The 21014-nt window shown below is 37.5% G+C and overlaps 1 protein-coding gene and 1 non-coding gene across 2 annotated transcripts in view; one reads left to right on the forward strand and one right to left on the reverse strand.

Annotated features, from left to right (window-relative positions):
• LOC140138915 (atlastin-1-like) overlaps nucleotides 1–21014 on the reverse strand; it is a 53019-nt gene that overhangs the window by 17552 nt on the left and 14453 nt on the right. The window contains exons 3-9 of the mRNA XM_072160697.1: nucleotides 12708–12743; nucleotides 6010–6144; nucleotides 5298–5402; nucleotides 4407–4514; nucleotides 3006–3098; nucleotides 1767–1905; nucleotides 60–187 (exon numbers count right to left, since the gene is read on the reverse strand). Of these exons, the coding sequence (XP_072016798.1) occupies nucleotides 60–187; nucleotides 1767–1905; nucleotides 3006–3098; nucleotides 4407–4514; nucleotides 5298–5402; nucleotides 6010–6144; nucleotides 12708–12743 (744 nt within the window). The remainder of the gene's footprint in view (nucleotides 1–59; nucleotides 188–1766; nucleotides 1906–3005; nucleotides 3099–4406; nucleotides 4515–5297; nucleotides 5403–6009; nucleotides 6145–12707; nucleotides 12744–21014) is intronic.
• Trnat-ugu (transfer RNA threonine (anticodon UGU)) lies at nucleotides 7230–7302 on the forward strand. The gene has a single exon. It is a non-coding gene; the product is annotated as a tRNA-Thr (tRNA).

Consider the following 21014-nt stretch of genomic DNA (forward strand, 5'->3'; position numbering starts at 1 on the left):
ACAGTGGTTATCCTCATGGTACTTTGTGGTATTTACTGGTGTTAGTGTTAATGACTCACCTTGAAATATTCTAATAAAGCTCTGCAAGTGACTTTGTCACCATTAATTTCTTTGACGAGTAAACTAGATGGGCTCAACAATGAGGGCGCTAGCATCTCCAGATACTTCTTGAATTCAGCATCAATATCTGCAGAGAAAATGAAGAAACATGTTAAATAGAAACATGTTTTATTCAAACTGTCAATCAATATCATTAGACAAACAGGCAGCTATAACTCCAGTTTGGTAGTGACATATGTGCGTATTTTGCTGGTCGCAATATCCAACTGCACTGCGCAGAGCATATACAAAAGCGTACAATGGTGGTTTGTCGGATCGTTTGTGGCGCAACCATACAATGGCACTGACATCATAACCAACTCAAAGTTGAAATGAAAAATAGAAAAAGATTGCACAGAAGATTACTTCACATCTTAGGAAATGTTTCATATTTAATCTTTCAGTGTCTGGGGTATTCCAAGCATACACAATCAAACTGCTACGCCAATGCAGGCATGCTATAATCCTGCAGGTACTGGATCACCTACCCTATATTCAACGTAACCATACCATTTTTCAGCCTGATGTGGCAGTGACGTCAGTGCATATTTCATTGAGCGCAGGTTTAAATCGCTAGTAGCATTCGCTCAAAGTGCTGGTGTACACACACATGCGTTTTAAGACGCCGCATAGACGTACGCGCGAAACAGCTGCCTCAACATGCTGACGTCATTGCCACTTCAGGGAGAGTTATGATAATAGTATCTCATGTGCATAAGTCAGAAATGAAAGTTTACCATAAGACAAACCAACAAAGTAAACTTTTGGCAATGATTGCCATAGGATTTAATCATGTTACACCATTGTTCATTACCGTTTAACAATGATACGTCTGCATGGTTAATTCACGCAGACACGCGGGACGCAAGTTGTTAAACGATGGTGAACAATGAAAACAAGCTAATGATCGTCTAATTCACACAAATATTTCACAAGGAATGTCAGTTTAGTCATTGCCACTCAACAATATAATAAAGGCTGTCAGCCTTTTCCACAGGATCCGCCTTCTTGTGGGTACTGCCTTTCTGCATGTCATGCGTTATACATTACGCCCCCGATTACGCGGAAGTCGCAGCGCATGACGCACCTCTTCAGTCAAGAGTCAACGCGGTGATCTTAGCAACAAGACATTCCGTACCCACAAGATGGCGGCGTTGATGTCACAATGATTACCTCTATACAAGAAGATCAATGATTTCTTTGTTGATATCAGCAATAAAACTACAAAATAAAATGGCAATGTTTAGCTGCTTCCTCCAAAATAATGAAAACAACATGTAAGCGTATATGTGACACGATCAAGGGAAATGAGTCGGATGTCGCTAATATTGATTTTGAGATATTAGCAAAGAAAGTGTTAAAATTCTTTTATTTTATATTGTTTTCAGCGATTGATAAATTGACATAACTTTGTAACGAAAAGTCGTATCAACATGGGGTTTTCAGTTTCTGAAAGTTCGAAATGACCTCTTTAGAAACATATGTAAAACTCATTTTCGACTAGGGTCGACATGTGACTCATTCTCCTTGATCATGTCACATATATGCACACAAGTTCCAGGCATGACAAATTTTGACAAATGTACGCTACCGTAAAAGTGCGGATTCGTCATCGATTAACTATGGTTAGCTTGTGTAAAAAGGTATAGGAAGAATTGTTGACTTACCTGCTAGCCTGCCATCAAATTTGGGATTCCTTGCTACGGCTAGGCCAGGATGCGGCATAAGAAAACACGCTATCTTATGGAAGCAAGCATGGATGTGTCTTCTCACTTGCTGTAATTCCTCATGTTGGTTATTGGATTGCTGTCCATACACAAAAAATAATAAAAGTATTTGAGCATCACATGATTGAGCACTTTATAATTAGTTCGATACATGTAGCTAAAAGGGAAAATGAAAGATAAAGTTAAAATTTTATTTTGTTTTAAAAAATAATATGATAATATTATACAGACGGTATCACACAGTTGAAAAGTTATGGTTATGAGGTTAATGACTTTGCATCATTTCTATTTTATTTCGTATCCACAAAATCCCTACAAATCTTCTAGGTAGACCCTTCTCAGTCAGCCATCGTCAGGTAAAGGAAAGCGCCATCACCAGCAAGTGACGTGGAGGAACAGGTAACCTTCAGCATATGACACAAGTAGCGCGTAATTGTCGCACTGTATTGCTCAGTCTTCAACTTGGTACTATGCTATACGGCTATATTAATTGGCTTTCAATCAATGGGATTAACATATAGACCACTTGACATCATTGTTTATCAACAAAGGCGAGGAACTGGTCTATCGATATGCTTAAACGAACCGCTACACTGTTCAATGGCTTTCTTGTACTATATGAAATGTGGTGGTCGATTTAAAATGCATGTGCCCTGAGCAAACTACGATGCGTACGCACATTGCAGGGCAAAGAACAATGGAAATTACCATAATTTGCGCGCATACTGAAGGGCAATGACGTCACATGTCAAGTGGTCTATACATGTCAAGCAAATGTGCTATTCCAGTTGAAATCCATACACCCCCTATGGAGGACACGACCTGAATCTCCCTCATATGGTTGTAGATTTGAAGTGGAGTCACCTATTCAGGTAACCCCAATCTCCCTCATATGGTTGTAGATTTGAAGTGGAGTCACCTATTCAGGTAACCCCATTTGAAATTCACACCCCCTCTGTGCAAGATTCAGGTCATGTCTTCAATAGGGGGTGTATGGATTTCAACTGGAATAACCCATTTTGGATCAGACGACACTGAATGGGTGCCTCTAATTGAAATTCACACTCCCAGTGTAGAAGGCTATGGTCATGTCTTCTGTAGAGGTATATTGACTTCAACTGGAATTACCCAATGATATTAACTATAAATACAGTGCTATTTCAGAGGGAATCTACTTACTTTGAGTTTTCTGTCCAAGACTTTCTTGCCACCTTCTTCTCCATAGTCATATTCATATGGATAACTCCAATCTCTAACTAGGAACATTAATGACTGCAAACATAAAATACATCAAAAATAATTTATATTTTGTGCTGCAAAATAACGTTGTATAATTCTGGACAGTTGCTTAACAAACTTTTGCCAAAATCTGCTCTATGATTTTACCAGTAACTATTGTCAAGACAAAACTAGAATTTCGCGGTTTTCGACCTGCGCGGTTCTTGACGCAAAGTGTCGGCCGCAATGCCTCCACCTTGACGCCCATCATTTTTACCGGTGCAATTTCACTTGACCCAAAATTACCTTAACATTATTTGCCTCACTAAGGTGGCCGTTTCCACCAAATTTCATGAACCTGCAACAGTCTATGGCGATTTGACCCCAGATGACCTCGAATGACCCCAAAATGACCTTGACATTTTTGCCTTGTTTCAGTGGTCGTCCCCACAAAATTTCATGAAATCAGGTCAAAAACCTCAGGCTGTGCTACTCTCCGCCAAGTTTTATCACTGTAACTCGTACAGATCTCCAGATAATCTGTGCACAAGGTTATTTTGCTTGATATGCATAAATTATGCAAATTAGGTACTTAATTATCATATTTTGCGACGACAACTGCTAAAATTTGGAAAACACCAATTGCCACCCCTCCACCAAATTGCATCACAATATGCCTTACCAGTTCCGAGAAATTGCACTCGCAAGCTCGGACGGACGGACAGATGGACGGACAACCAGGAAACATAATACCTCCGGTGGAGGCATAAAAACAGCATTAACATCGTAACTTGGTCGTAAATTAACAAACAATAGTTGTATTTCCTTTGAAATGGACATATCACAGGATGTACGTATTAAAATAAGATTAACAGTCCATTCATGCATGACATATACAACTGTCATAAGTTTACGACCAAGTGTCAAGAACCGGGCCCAGATCCTTGCAATTTTATTCTATTGTACTATAGACAAATCCAACCAGCCAAGGGATGGTCAGAATTTAGTCGGCCATGACTGGGTCCCCGTGCACCAAACTGGTGTTGTGACTGCCCAATTGGGTGGATTCAAGCCGCTTAAAAATCGATGTTATGTTGTATTGTGTTGTAAACTTTCATCATTCTATTGTCTACATGTAACACGGGTGATGAAATGCAGTTTAAAATCCCCGCCAAGGACGCATCATTTCATATTTACCCAACGGGACCCAGCAATGGCTGCCATTGAGGTGTAGGAATGTGTGAAATTAGATTGGTCTATAGATTGGTGTTTCTATATAATATCCGACACCTTTTGATGTTTTGTGATGATCAAGCACAGCAAATCATTTGTTGTACTGACATTCGTTTTTGGCTACCGTACCTGGAAGGGTTTAGCCTCTGTGCTCTCCATAGCTAGTCTACCATACTCTGTGAATAACTGCAGATGATGGAGATCATCTTCTTGGATATTTTGACTCAGATTATACACCTGAAAGTAAGAGAAAAGGTTTAGGATTAGGCCTCAAAAATCTATGACAAACATGTAAAAATTTGGGTTACACAACATAAGCTTTTAAAGGTCCGTAAATTTGATTGACAGCCTGATCATATCCCTGGATTTTTCTCATTGTTGATGAGTTTTTGGTATGATATAATAGATCATATTTTTCTCATTACCATCCTGAAGTTTGATGCTCCAAATCCATGCATTTCCGATGAAATCTTGAAAAAACAATGCATTTGTGGTTACAAAAATTGGAATTCTGGGTACACCAAGGAACGGAAGTTTGTCTCGGATATGTTATATACAAATTAAAATTTCCTCACTGAATACCGCAGAGTTGATAGCTCAGTCGTATCAGCATTAGACTACCATGCAAGAATCCCGGGTTCAATTCCTGGTGTGGCTGGTTTGATTTTTTTTGCCTTTTTCAATCCATTTTACACAATTTATGTCCATGATCTGGGTGAAAGGGCTTTATTGTGACAATTGGTATTTACACTATTTTGGCCCATGATCGGGGTGAATTTTGGTGGAAAATGGGCTGCTTGCCCTATTGCTTTTCCATTGCCTTCCCCATTTCCTCTTTCATGTTTTGTCAGAGGGGCACTTTTCTCTTTCATTTTTTTGATAGGGAGCACTCTGCCCCCTGGCTACACTACTGTGTCTATGTGTATGTACTTGCCTGTACAGAACTAGTCACTGTACTACATGTAATAGCTAATACTATAGCACAATCACTATCGGTGGATTCTGTGTGCATATCCTTACCTGTACAGAACTAGTCATTGTACTAAGAGCGAATACTGTAGCACAATCCCTGACAGTGGATTCTGTGTCAAATGCACCTTGTGTATCCATTAACATCACAACAACCTGTAGATTGAAATTCACAAACAAGAGTTAATTAGGATGAAATCCAATCAATTGGGAGCATAATGATGGTGCAAAAGTCACAAAATGCTACTGCACCAAGCAACTGCATGCGCAAGTTTAACGTGTGTGTGCAATTACGTCATCATGCGAATTGCGAACACACTTATGAGCATAGAACGCGTGATGCAATTGCGTCATTATGCAAACACACTAATGGGCACCGAATGTGTGATGCAAATTGCGTCATCATACGAACACACTTATGGGCACGGAACGTGTGATGCAATTGCATCATCATGCGAACACACTTACGGGCACGGAATGTGTGATGCAATTGCGTCATCATACATGTACGAACGCACTTATGGGCACGAAAAGCTTGGCAATGGTTCATCATCATGGCCTAGCCAATCTACAGCACCCTGGTAATCAATAGAAAACACTAACCTCTTCTCCATCTGGTCCTGGACAAAGGAATAATTTACTCCATATCCATATTCCTGTTGTCTCCCTTTCTGAGCCTCCTCTCCAAGAGAACCCAGACAACGGTTCATCATCATGGCCTAGCCAATCCACAGCACCCTGGTAATCAATAGAAAACACTAACCTCTTCTCCATCTGGTCCTGGACAAAGGAATAATTTACTCCATATCCATATTCCTGTTGTTTCCCTCTCTGAGCCTCCTCTCCAAGAGAACCCAGACAACGGTTCATCATCATGGCCTAGCCAATCCACAGCACCCTGGTAATCAATAGAAAACACTAACCTCTTCTCCATCTGGTCCTGGACAAAGGAATAATTTACTCCATATCCATATTCCTGTTGTTTCCCTCTCTGAGCCTCCTCTCCAAGAGAACCCAGACAACGGTTCATCATCATGGCCTAGCCAATCAACAGCACCCTGATAATCAAAGAAGATAAAAACAGAATAGTGGATATATCAGAATACAGATACAGAACCAGGGTTCGCAGGTTTTTGCCGCAGGTGGAAAAAACATGGTTTTTGGCAAAAACAGTTTTGTGAGTTTTTGCCACTTTGCCGGCAAAAACTTCAAAACACAAAAGGCAGCTATTATTATAATAGAATTTCTTGCAATAATTTTACAAAATTTTGTGACTCTTTGATCAGAATGATATGAAGTAAACCTTAGTATATGGCATGCCGAGTTTGTTTACATAAAGCATGTCGTGCCTGTTTACACATGTCATGTCCAAAGACTAGTTATCTGTTCTGTGAACTCTTTGAACTATGGGTGAACTGGTGTTAGGAGTAGAGCACAGTCAAGATGTGTGAAATAAGTGTGATGGTCAGTGCCAATGTTTACATCAGCAATATGTGTGATGCCTGGCAAAACAAGTCAGATGTCATGAAAATTAGCTGTGACATTTCTCTTCAAAATTATTTTAGTGATTTTCATGCCCCTCTCCCTAATCAATTTTTTTTTAATTTTCTCTTTTTTTCCACGGAAAATAACCCAATTTTGCTCTAATCGTAGCCAAATTTGTTTGAATTTCCCCCAAAAAGTTTTTTTGTTTTATTTGTAAAAATAGTATATCGATGGGTCAAAATTTTGGTTTGAAAAATTAGTATATTGTCAGCAGCACAACTTAACCTGAGTCAATGAAAATTAGAGATATATTAATTGGGCTATGCCTGTTAAAATTCATACACCCCCCGGGGAGACATCAAATGGGGTTATCTGAACGGATGACTATAGGCCTATTTGAACTCAACATCCTCTACATGTATGTATGAATTTCAACTGGAATAGCCCATTATAGAAACAGCCCATAATAAAAACAGTTAAACATGTTTATCAGGGACAGTCTGTGTAGCTCAGTGGTTAGAGCACTCGCTCTGTAAACAAGAGGTCTGGGGTTCAATTCCCCACACAGGCATACATGTCTGGAGTTTTTGGTATGGTTTATCTGCCTCTGCATGTTCGTTTCCATTGTAATTTCATGTTTAATTGTGCTAGTGTCTTCTTTCCTCTGTATGTAAATGTCATTTTGTGAAAGAACAAAAAAAGTTATTCATATTGTTTTTAGTTGAGATTTTGATCCTTTTAATCCATTTTGTAAAACCCTGTCAGCAACTGTACAGATCTCTAGCACTACTTACTGGCTTGACGCTTTGCGCCCTCGCGCTCGCTAAGTCCGTGAGGGCCACAAACTATGGCTAATAAATCTCATGCCATTTTTCTTCCCAGTCAGTCTCAGCTCAAGTGTTTGACAGAAAGTTCAGATCTATTTTAATCACTGCATTTACACTTGCATGGTATAACCATAGACTATGGTATAACAATGCAATGATACATAATGTACAGCGTTTAATCTATTAGCATGAGATAACAGAATGATACTGAAATGAATTTAGACTTCAATTTGCAATCAAATATTTTCACTCATATATATTTTTGTGCTGCTTCATGTATACTTTCAAGCTTCTTCTGCAAAAGTCAAAATCTGCTGTATTCTTGACAAAAAAAGTGAAATCCAGGAAGACCTTTCCTAAGAAATGTTGGCATTTGGTTGTAATTTTTGAAATTTTTAAGAAAATGGCATCAGGAGAGATGTTTTGCTTCACTATAATTAACCCCATGAGAACTACCTACCAATTGGTCAAAATGGAGTTTTCATTATCAATTGACCCAATCAGCAACATTGTTAGAATAATTTCACCAAGCAAAAAAATTGGGGGTGAATTATTTGCAAAGCTCCATTCTGATTGGGGATTAAAGTGAAAATATCATGTAATTGACCAATCAGAGGCAATGTTAGATCGGCAGGTAGTGCTCAGGGGGGTTAACATACATGTAGATGATTATGGGAGAAGCTATCTCTGAAACCAAATCTTCCTTCAAATAAACATTTTTGAAGGGTTATTCCAAACGGTCAGTGCATGGATGTTTTATTATATTAAATCAACTTTTGGCTGGCTTCAATTCAAATTTACTGTTATGAAACATTTTTAGGTGAAAATTAAAGCTTTAAAAAATTATTATAGAATGTGACATGACATGACTCACTAATCAAATAAATTAAATGTTAGGTGTAATTTGACATGTGCATCAAGTGCCTAACGTGTGTTTGGGCAAGTTATAGTACTGTATCACAGTGGTACTGTATATTTCGTTTTACATAGTAGCCTAGCCATATATTATGTTTTGATATATATCGCAGACATGTAATAAGGGATATTACATAATACTGCATTGAATTCCTAATTTCTGCTTAACTTTTGAATTGAAAATATTGCAGTACACAGGCCTTGTCTTTAGAGGCGAGTGAGAGCCATCACTCGCCTAAAATGAAGCTGAGGAGAGCTGTTTATCACTCGCCTACATCATTCATATTTGCTTGCTAAAAAGGTTCCTGTTCTAGGCAGTGCATATTTCATTTTTCGAAGCAATTTACGCGGTTTCAGTTTTTTATTTGAGAAATCAACAAAAAAAAATGTTTGGAAATAAAATGAATGGCACATTTTTTTCTCACACAATTTGTTTAAAAGCAAAAGGAAATGAAAATCAATCTACAACTAAGTAAATTAAGGATTTAATGTACCGGTACTATCTTTGAAAATGAGTTTGGTCAATTTTTGACAAACCTGATTTTTTGGCATATTTTGTAATGTTTACACATGTCCCAACTTACACCTTTGGATTCAAAGTCATTTTGGGTGGGCGCTTATTTTTTACCCGGATTACCTAATTTTTTGGGCGTTTATTAGAGACAAATTTACGTATGTTATGAAAGGGTCCCGAGATGTTCTAGTACTACATCAAGGTCTATCTGTCACTTCAACATTAATGGTAACCTTTAGCAAATTGAAAATACCCTAGGTGGGCGCTTATTGGGGCATGGGAGCTTACTGGAACGAATACGGTACTTTAATTATTATGGTTAGTGGTGGCCTGCTGAGTCCAGTGGTCCAAATTGGCAAATAAAGGGGTCCATGCATCTAATTCTACACAGATGTACAAAATTAAGGGGTCCAAATCACGGGGACCTGCCAAATCTAGGAGTCCTGGACCCCAAGACCCCTTAAAATGCTACCCAATACACTCACATAAATTCCGAAATAATAAACAACTCACATAATTTCCAAAAATCCCAAATTGTGAAAATTTCTGAATGCAAAAATAAGCACATATACAGCCAGGTGCTACCCATGCAGTAAGTTATTGCAAATGAATGTGATATTAGTAGAATAAAAATGGCTGTTTGCTGCATGGTGATTAAAATGCTGGACTACACATGTATGAAAAAGTTACAATCAAGGAAATAATAGTCGACACACTTGCGTATGCTTTTTCGAACGAGAACCTTATCACAAGGTTCCCCATATCCGAGTTACACAAGTCTGTCAATGTATTTGAAGCAGACACTCACTTCTTTATGCCACACTACCCACCATATTATTAGCTAGGATTTGCCTGTCATTTTCACCAAAACTGCCTGTCCGAAAAATTGACGCTGAAAACATAAACCAGGGCTGTCAACTCTCACGCATTGGCCATGAGTCTCACGCATTGGGTCACTTTCTCACGCCAAGGTAGTATAATCTCACGCCAAGGTAGTAAAGCTCACGCAAAAAGCTGGAAAATGAGTAAAATCTCACGCATCGTCATGAATAATTTGTTGCTCCTACCCCAACATTGGAGTCGGCAAATCCCGGTACGTCTCTGTCTCACGCCAAGCAATTCCAAAAAATTGACAGCCCTGCATAAACCAGCCTCTGCACCTTATGGGTGTTTTGATAGTCTGTTCAAAAAGCTATTGCTATAGCCTTTGATGTATGAGTATGGTCTTGTTTTGAGTTCTCAGAACTTGAACAAGCATTATTTTTGCATCTGTCAATGGCATTAAATTAATCTTGCCTGTCCCACAGCCTGTTCAAAATGATGGGTGGCTGGCTATAAAGATACCCCACCCACATCAATGTTGACGGGTCTTGCTGGTCCGCTGTTGATGGCTTTGCTCAACACTGTATTGGGGAAGCAATGAGGTTAACACATTGAAAGTATGCCAACATTATTTTACTTGATTGTAGCTCCTTTCTGTGAATTAAGTTCAGTGAATTTGCAAAAAATGATGACATCTATTCTACATGGTAATTTTAAAAGCTAGAATTGGTCGAAGATGGATGGTGCAATTGGTACACATTGTGTTTTCTTCAAATAATCACAGTGAGGACCATCACCCAAACATTCTATTCTAGGTGTTGAATTAAATTGCTAAAGGTTCTTGAAACACAAAATAATGTGTGTACATTTGGAACCATGTCCACGGTTCAGTGGGTGTCTGCATTTAGTTTTCATAAAGATGTGTTTCCACATTGACAACAAGCATGTACACCCCCACATGTGTGTAACATACATAAGTAAGTAAGTAGGTAAGTAAGCAAGTAAGTAGGTAGGCAAGTAAGTAAGGCAGGCCCGCAATTGAGTAATAAAGTGAATAAGCAATCAAATAAGGAAGCAAGCAAGTAAATAAGAAGGTGTCTGCATGTATGTAAAATAAATAAATAAACAAACAAATAATCAAGTTATAACATGAGTGTGTAACTGTTAAGAGCTCCTTCCAGATGCCTGCTTAGCATTAGGCCAAAAAAAATATATTGTTGTGTTGCCCTCAAGTGGAAAAATGGGAAATTTGGGTAGGACGGTCGGATTATTATTATTATTATTATTTTTTTTTTTTAAACCTTCAGGTTTTTAAAAATCCCCTCAAATATTAAATAATGCTTGTTCAATTAGGGGACATTTGTCAATTTTGACTTCTGGATACCTGTTAGACAACAATTAAAGACTAGTCTTACAATAAAATATTAATTTGAAGTGAAAAACATTGAGTTTTTGAACAAATCTGTAAAAATCATCATTCCAAAAAAAAATAAAAAAAATTGCAACCCTGATTTTTCAGGATTTAGGGTAGGACGGTTGAGGGCAACACAATTTTTTTTTTGGCCTTATAATGGTTAGAAATGGCCCACATAATGAATCAATGAATAATATTCATGACTTTATTGGACATGTCAGGGAGTGACTATAAAATGTAAAATACAATATAGTTAGCATGGTTAATAAATACCAGTTTACCCAAGCCTCTCCAATTAAGAAATGTGGTGATTGTGATATGGTGACAAAAACAACAACAACAAAAACCCCTGTCCTATGACAGACTGTCCAAGTAGAGTCGCACACGGTCAGTCTATTTTTATTAATTTTTTTTTCTGGAAAAGGCGAAATTTGACTATAGTTAGTAAAAGAGAAAGCTTAAAAAAATCTGAAACAAATTGTGCAAACATAATTTTGAAAATTGAAATTCCAAAAAATCTTGGTCAAAATCAATCTTTTTTGCTTGCATGATACACAGCTAAAAAAACTTGCAAAACGTTAAATTGGGGTCAATCGAGCCCGTAGAACAGGGTTTTTTTGTCGTCTAGTGGTGATGATGACATAAACACATTTACATGTAGTGATATTATCGATAAGCAATTTTCTTGGAACCATTTTTGAAAATTTTTAATGTCATCTTGCAAAAACTAATTAACTGACACTGACCCTGCAGCCATTTTGGATGACACCAGCCGTCATCACACTGATGGTGTTATATCCAACATCTTTCCAGTTGAGTGGTCATCTACCACTGTGGTCATCTACAGTGCTGACCATTCAACTGGAAAAGATGTCCAATATCTAGCTGTGCGGTCAGTGTCAATTAATTGCTTTTAGCAAGATGAAATGAATCTATCATTTCTACACATCGGACAAATGACTCTCTTCATGAATATCAATTTATGATGTACAAACCAACCAGTTGTACAGGCAACATTATTCATATCATCAGAATTAAAGGGGCATTTTGTGGTTTGAGCATCCTCTTTTTATATTATAAAAAATAAATTAAAAAAAATAAATGTAGATATTTATATAGTGCTTTATGCCGTAAACAGCCTCAAAGCGCTTTACATTTATTCCGCCGTTATTAGAATATGTCGGAACCACGTTTGCAGCCTACAAGTGGCGCCGGGTTCATCAGTACAACAACTGTGACTACCCCTAACAGCTTCCCATTGCACCTGGGTGGGGTGAGGCAAGCAGAGGCAAAGCGCCTTGCCCAAGGGCGCAACACGGTGGTGGGACGGGGAATCAGACCCATTGTTTGAAAACCTAGCGCTACCCCTGCCACTTACAATGTCAGGGAATGGTTGACAAAGAAAATGTTTAAATCGATAATATCACTAATATATACTACATTGTATACTAGGCAAAGAGAAGCGTATTGGTACTGAGACTTACCTGGAAGTTGTCTTTGGTCTTTTGATAGTGAGCATGCTGGGTATTAAAGGAGGTGATGAAAATATAACTAAAATGCATTCAAAACAACTACAAGTAAGATATGATGACTACTAAAATGTATCAAATAAACTACAGGTAGAAATATCATGACAACTAAAAGTAACATACATAAAATAAAGCTCTTGTGCACAAAAAGCAAAACTCTCTGATTTGTGATAGATTGCAATTAACTTTGCTAAATTATACACTTCTGAATTGAGCTGGGCATTGAAATCTTGAAGTAAACCTTAAAATGTCCTAGATGCAACATGAATATTGCACAAAATAACCTTTCCAGCGCAAAATCGCAATATTGCGATTTATGCGTAGGACGATAATGGCCATCTTGGATGCAGGTATAAGGAACTAAAGTCTGCACAAAAAGAACCTCAGCTGTTACAAACACGCCTATAGCTTCAGAACTAATAATTGTTTTCACATTATGTCAACATAAAAAGAAGGATGGGTTATTTACGCGCATTTTGATACCTAATTGGTCCAATTTTGTTCAATATTAACAATACAGCAGTGTTTTGGAAGAAAAATAGCTGAATTTAAAAGTTGCAGCTATTTGTATTGATTTTGAAGTAAGCATGAAGACAATGGCGGGCTTTACGTGCTACCGTGCTGGCATAATAACCATTGATCGCTGTAAACTGCAACTTTTAAATTCGGGTATTTTTCTTTAAAAACACTAATACTGTGTTGTTAATATTGAACAACATTTGACAAATGTGGTATCAAAATGCGTGTAAATAAGTCATCCTTCCCTCTATGTTGAAATATTGTGAAAACAATTATTAGTTCTGTATGAAGCTATAGTCGTGTTTATAACTAGCTGAGTTTCTTTTTGTGCAGACTTTAGTAAGTACTTCATAAACATTTCAAACGATTTTAGATTCCTGATTATAGCCAAAATAATAAATTCTCGATCATGAGAGCCAACTTGGGTACGCACTGTTATTTGCGCCGAGCATACTACGCAAAGACCAGTGCTTACGGCGCAAACACAGCTTCTGAGAATTGACCAATCACACAGTTGTTGCTAGGCAAGGTCAAGGTTCGGTCATGCAGGTCACGCGATCGTGTTATTCTATGAAAAGTACGCTGATGCAGTGTACATCCTCTCATGATCGAGAATTTGATATTTTGGCTATAGCCGTACATGTATATATTTCCCTTCCCTGCTCAGTGTACATGTACCCAAGATGGTCCCAATGCACATGTTGCATTAATTGCATCATGCACACAGAGTGGTATGTTTCCAAAAATTCCTACTTGCTCATAGTAAGTGTAATAAATATTGAAAACAAAATAAACTAGAGTCAACAGACGCTGAATACAAGCCGCAATTTGAACCCTATAACTTGACCCCTGGGTCACGGATGGGGTCAACTGCTCTTGCATTGTGCTTAGGATGTCATAAGAAATATTCCTGGTGAATTTCAGCTTAATCGGAACTTATACATGGATTTTGATTTTTTGAAAATTTTTGATTGACCTTTTGACCCCCTTAATGACCTTTGACCTCAATGAAAAAAAAAACCTTACGTACACCTACAAAATGCATTGTTCCAATTTTAATTTAAAAATTCTACTATGTTTAGTTGTTGAGATAAAAATTCTTAAAGTTATTTAGCTAAAAACAGGAAGTGACCCCTTAATGACCTTTGACCCCCAAAATAAAAATACCATGCATACATCAGGTAACACTAATTCATGTATGATGGTTATATTACTCTGGTCTGTTTACATTTTGAGATAAATTTTTTTTGAACTTTTTGCTTTTTGACCGGAAGTAACCCCTTAATGACCTTTGACCCCAAAACTGTAGGCATCCTAAAGACCCTGGCTAGTAGCAATGCATGTGTGCTAATGGCGACTCTCTGCTATATAATTTGTAAAGACAGTGATTTTTTGAATATTTTTAGCTTTCAGACCGGAAAAGACCCCTTAATGACCTTTGACCCCTTATCTGTGACCACCCTATAGACACTGACTAAAGTTGAGTCACATGACTTAACCATGTCATCATCACATGTAATTTGTGGAAGGAGTAGCATTTTTTGTGAAATCACATTTTTGACCATATAGCTAGGTCAAAGGTCACAGCGAGGTCAAAGTCAAATGGAAGGTTTGGCCTAGCCCAGTGGTCATTTGGGTCAACTTTGGTTGAAATCTGTCAATCCCTTGCGGAGCTACATGCAGTTGATTGCGGTTGCCAGAAGAAAGAAAGAAAGAAGAAAGAAGAAGAAGAAGAAGAAGAATTGAGAAGAGACAGCACAAGCCGACGTTTGACGTCGGCTTGTAAAAATATAACTTTTTTTTGTTGCAAAACTTTATAATTTATATAGCTACATGACAAACTAAAGGCCAGATGCAACACTTAAAATTCCTTTTTCTAGTACAATGTAAGTTTACATTATGTTTATATCGGTGATTGATTTTTTTTAAATTTGAAAACACAAAAATGTTAAAAATGTTGCTTCACTTTTTGTGCACTTAAATCTACTTACTAACACTAAAATGAAAGTAATAATGAAAGCTTGAATGAGTCAACCAATATAGCACAAGAAAGCCCTATCTGCAATAGCTGCCCTATGGACATTTGACAATTTCTACATTCTATATTGTACACATACCTAAAACTATGACACTTGGCAGCTATTGCAGATAGGGGTTTCTTGCACTCAGCTTTCGCGATATAAAGCAGACAAATGTCAAAAGTAGGGTTATTATTATTTCATCTGCACGTTACGTACCATGCGAACACAATGTACAGTTTGCACACTGTCAAGTAGCCCTCACAAATCAAATTTTGCAAATCAACTTAAAAGTTGCACATTCCATTTAAAATTTTGCAAGTCAACATAAAAATTGGACATTCCATTTGAAATTTTTCAAGTCAACTTAAAAATTGGACATTCCATTTAAAATTTTGCAAGTCAACTTAAAGTCAAGTTAAAATCCATACACCCCTGTTTAGAAGACATCATCTTAATCTCCCACACAGGGGTGTAGATTTCCCGGGGGGGGGTACTCAGTACAACTACAAATGACCATACGGGGGCGTGCATAAAACATGGGTAGCATTTTCAGCCTTCTGGTATATCAATGACCCCTTTTTTTATGTTTTTTTTGGTATATGAATGGGTCCTTTTTCAAAATTTTCTCAATTTTTTTCGAAAACAGCTCAATTTTTCCTTAATCTAGCTAAAATTGTCAAAATTTTCCCAAAATTTTGGAAAAATTTGTAAAAACTAAGACAATTTTTGGTAAATTCGACCGAAAATTTTGACTTTTGGTATATCAATGGGTCCAAATTTCTTGAAAAATTGGTATATTTATGGGTCTACTTCCAAAATCTCAGCGGCACGTCCCTACCAAAACCAAACTTCAGTACCCCCCCCGGGTAGATTTCAAATTGAGTCAAGCATTCAGGTAACCCCATTTGAAATTCACACTCCCTGTGATTACGGTCAGTCCTTCAGGGGGGGTATTGATTTCAACTGGAATAGCCTACTTTGAGGAAATTAGTAACAGACTAAAGGTCTGTTCATACTACGCCACAATTACTTGCATCATACTGCAAAATAATGCATTGCAGTATCGCAATAAAGTTAAATACATATTTTAACTTCAAAATGCGGTGAGTTGCGGCAAATAGTAATCGATATATCAGCAACGCACCACACCGCAAAGCAATTGCTGCATAGTATGAACAGACCTTTAATGTCTACCATACTAATTATAATGACCTCAATCAGTGTCCGAAATAAGGAAAATGTGGAGGTTATCCTGAGGATAACTAAAGCATAAATTCTGCTTGTCCTCACTACATTTTGGTTGTCCCCAAAATGTGTCATACTTTTGGAGGTAAAATATAGTGGTTGTCCAGGGGATAAGTACATAGCTCAATATGGTTGTCCCCAGTGATTTTTGGACAAGAGGACAAGAGGATAAGTGCTTATTTCGAACACTGAGTCCTCAATATAGCTACATGGCTAGTCATTATTTACAGAATCACATTTTATCAGTTTAAGGGATCTTTAAAATGAGCGTTTATTGCGTTTCGACAGTATTTTTTATGGGACATGAGAGCACCTCAGACCTATCGAATTGCATTCTGAATACGAAGCATGTCTTTCTGATATCAAATAATTTTCATTTTTTGAAAATCACAATATAATACAAATTTTATGACAAATTATAAAAATTTGATATATTTCAAATTTTTGATATATAACAGTCCTCGAAGTAAATTATATAAATCTAATGATATATTCTTGAAGTGTATGTAGCAGGGACGAAAAGCTGACGGTCAATTGAAAATTTTGACCTTTCATATTGCAGATATGGATTTTTTCCCAAAAAGACCTAATTTTTTTTGGTGTTTTTGGAAAAAAATCCATATCTTCGATACGAAAGGTCAAAATTTTCAATCCGTCGGGTTTTCATCCCACCTACATACACTTTAAGTATAAATCATCAGATTTATAAAGTTTACTTCGAGTACTGTTAAATATCAAAATATCAATTTTAATGATTTGCCATAAAATGTGTATTAAATTGCGAATTTCAAAAATCAAAATTATTTGATATCAGAAGGACATTCTTTGTATTCAGAATGCAATTCGATATGTCTGATGTGCTCTAATGTCCCAAAATAAATACTGTCCAAACGTTCATACCCCATCCCTTAAGAGTAAATGATATTCTCATTCCCACTCCAGTTGGTAAGTTTCAATTCTGAGTAAAATTTTACATAAATGCTGCAAAATAAGTAAATGGTTTCATGCTTAAATTTGCAAGCAGTTAACTTTTTTCAAACAAAGATTGATTACATGAGCAATTTATTGTTATGAAAAAATATAAGGAGCACTGCAATCATGCACATGCACACATAATAATTAAATTAACCAATACGTATGTAGTTTTGGCATTGATCAGTGATCACTTCAATGTCATAGCGCCCTCACCCCCAATCATGGACCAGCGGTATCACATCACAATAGACAGACTAATGCTGATGCAATGGGCAAGTTCCATGATGGCATATATTGGGCTAAGGGGCTGTGCAATAATTACGAGCCCTGGGGGAGGGTAAAATTGGGGGGGGCAAGAAATTTCTGGCAAGCAATTTTTGGCAAGCCGAGAGGGGGGACACGCATTCACGGGCACCTTTTTAATAAAACGCTCTATAAAGGCTTGTGATTTTTGGCGGGCCGAGAGGGGGGGGCAAGCGGTTTTTGGCGAGCCGTTCGGGGCTGATAATTATTGCACAGCCCCTAATATTCCATTTAAAATCCTGTGGAAGATATCTTCCATGGGGGAGTATGAATTTCAAATGGAATGAACACATTTATGCATACTCGTGTCAATTCCAGTCATTCCACACATTACGCAATGTCCAATAAGTGTCACACCCAACTGCGTGCACGCCATTCTAAATATGTATCAAGACAAGGTGTTACGAGTCAAAGATTGTTGGTTTTTTTGCCAATTATAAGCGAATAAAATATAGTCATGAATGCATTTAGTCAGGATGGAATGATGTAAAATATTACATCACAAATTCTGTAATCTCATCAATCATTGGTAATGAATATTTCCTGTCTTGGGCCCATACCTAAATACCAGTGTGCAGCTATCCTCAGTTTGACTGGGGAACAGAGGTTGTGCTAGGCTGCATTTTGGGGTCCCGGACTCACCAAAATAAGTTAGGATCCCCTATTTTTAAATTTTCTGCGAGTTCAAGGATTCCTGCAGAACCCCAGCGTTTCTATCTAGTGCTACCGCAGACATACTATTTATGCTGCATTGGGCAACTCTGACTTTCAGATTTTCAGCAAGTTCGGGGTTCCCTGCGGACTCTGGAGCACTTTGTGCTAGCACTACCCCTGCTGGGGAATCCCGGCATTGCGACTTTTCCCTAGTCTAAACGGGGTATGGGCCAATAATAAAATAATTTGTTCCTTGAGCCAATTCAAGCAGCATTAGGCTAAAAAAAATGTTATGTCTCAAATTATTCATTTTTTTAATAGTTTTTTGCTGTAAAATCATGAAATTCTGAGACAAATTTGGAAGAAAAGTTACTTTTGATGTTGATTTGATACTCGCAATGTTGTGAAGGATCGACCCAATGTATAGGTATAAAACAATTGATACTTGTACTTTGAACAATAAAGTGTAAATCAACCACAATTTCATGCTGTGTACTTTAGAACACTCGAATATGACATCTTAATTCAAAATTTTGTTACAAAAAAATCTTTAAAAAAATAAAAATCTTTAAAAAAAAAAACCTCATTCTGCATTCATTTTAGAAACGGGCATGGGCTTTGAGACATGGCATTATTTTTTAGCCTTATATAAAATCCCAGTGGGATTGATGTGGGTGTCTTACATAATCAGTATGACTGTGTGCTTTAATAATATTGCATTGATCACAATTTATGTAATCACATTAGGGTGTGAAGGGCATATTGTTGAATTATTTCCAAAAAACTTTCCTGTGTTTTTAGATCAAAATTGAGTTGAGACAGTGATCTCCAACCTACACACTGTATCCATAAATTTGTTTTTATAAGAAAACATTTAAATTCCTTCACACTGTTTCCATTTTCCTAAAAAAATAGTGAACGAATGTCAAGTTATACAGACAGGACTTTGTGGCTTTGAAGAAAAAGACCCCTGATAGCAAACATAGTTCTAACTAAATCCAATTACCCATACCTTTTAATTTAATTTGAAAACCCTGTAATTATAATTCAAAGATTAATGCACAGCACAGGAAATATTCCCAATGCTTTCAGGATTATTTTGATACCAAATTATAAATTTCTCCAAAAATGCAGAGAGGACATGGTGTCACTTTCATTCCTCATAGTATAATACAATTTGTTTACCATAGCATGCATTGCTGAGATTCACATTATGAAAACCACAAAATCCTGGTCTTATATAAAGTTGTCAATTGACATGTTATTCTAAATTTGGCATATGTACAGTCAGGCCCGTCACGCAGGATTTTTTTGGGGGTGCTGATTTTGAAATAGTGGACTTTTTTTACCAGGGGGGGCAATTTTGTGAAAAGTGGACTTTCTTCCCCAAATTTGGACCTTTTTGACCAAAAATGCGTAAAAACCTGATTTTTTGGCTCACTGCGCCGCAAATTCTCAAAATTTGGGACTTTTGTATACTTTTGCAAATTTGGGGAGGTGCGGTCGCACCCCCCGCACCCCCCCCTGCGTACGGGCCTGTCTACAGTAATGCCACTGCCAAAGGACATCTGACTGACAACCTGCGTTGATGGTCACTTATGTGTAATACACATGTCACTTGTATGACCCACCCTAGGACCCCCGGGGGATGTGCGTCATGGTTGGGTCATTTACCAACCAATTAGTGACGCAGGGTACGGTCATTTACTCAATATGTGCGTCACAACATACCCGAGGGGTGCGTCAGTGTCAGTCACTTTACCTAGGTGCGTCAATGGTTAGGCGCATCAGTGTCAGTCAAAATACCTAAATGCCTAAAATGGTGAGTCAAATTTGCGTCATGAGGACAGTCATAATCCTTAACATGTGCGTCACAATTTTGACCAGGGGCTCAGTCATTGTCGGCAAATGTCAGTCATTGTTTAGACGCACATGTGGGTCATGGTATAGTTAAATCCGACGCACCTATGTAAAGTGACTCACCACTCCCGGGGGTCATAGGGTGGGTCATACAAGTGACATGTGTATAACTTCCTCTCATATTACATCCAACCATTTGATTCACTCACATATATGTGACCTGCTCCCACAAAACCAGACATAAGTCACTAATTTTGAAAATTGAGTTTTTGATATTATCATTTATATGGTCTTCAGCGTTCATTTGATACCAAAATTATGTTCCTGGGACATGTGGTCCTCATTCTACGGTCTTTCAACAGGAAGGGGGGAAGCGACACATAAAGAAAAGGCAAATGCAAGAAAAATGGCTTTAAAGTTGTAAAATAACATGTTTAAGGACTTGATTTGGCTCAGAAAATGCTAGATTTGGGTGCTTTAGACATTAAAGAATATTTTGTTTTCAATGGTAGGTTTAAAAAGTAAACAAAAACTGAAAAACAAAATCTGCAAGGTTTTTCACCCCTTTCCCAACTTTGACTTGCCGTATCTTTGAAATGGCTGAGTGCTACTTATGGCGGATTTCGTCAGAGCGGGTCACATAATGTATACTCTACATGTATGTGGGCAGGCTAATACATGTACA

The sequence above is a fragment of the Amphiura filiformis genome, chromosome 18 (assembly GCF_039555335.1).
Source record: "Amphiura filiformis chromosome 18, Afil_fr2py, whole genome shotgun sequence".
Taxonomy (NCBI): domain Eukaryota; kingdom Metazoa; phylum Echinodermata; class Ophiuroidea; order Amphilepidida; family Amphiuridae; genus Amphiura; species Amphiura filiformis.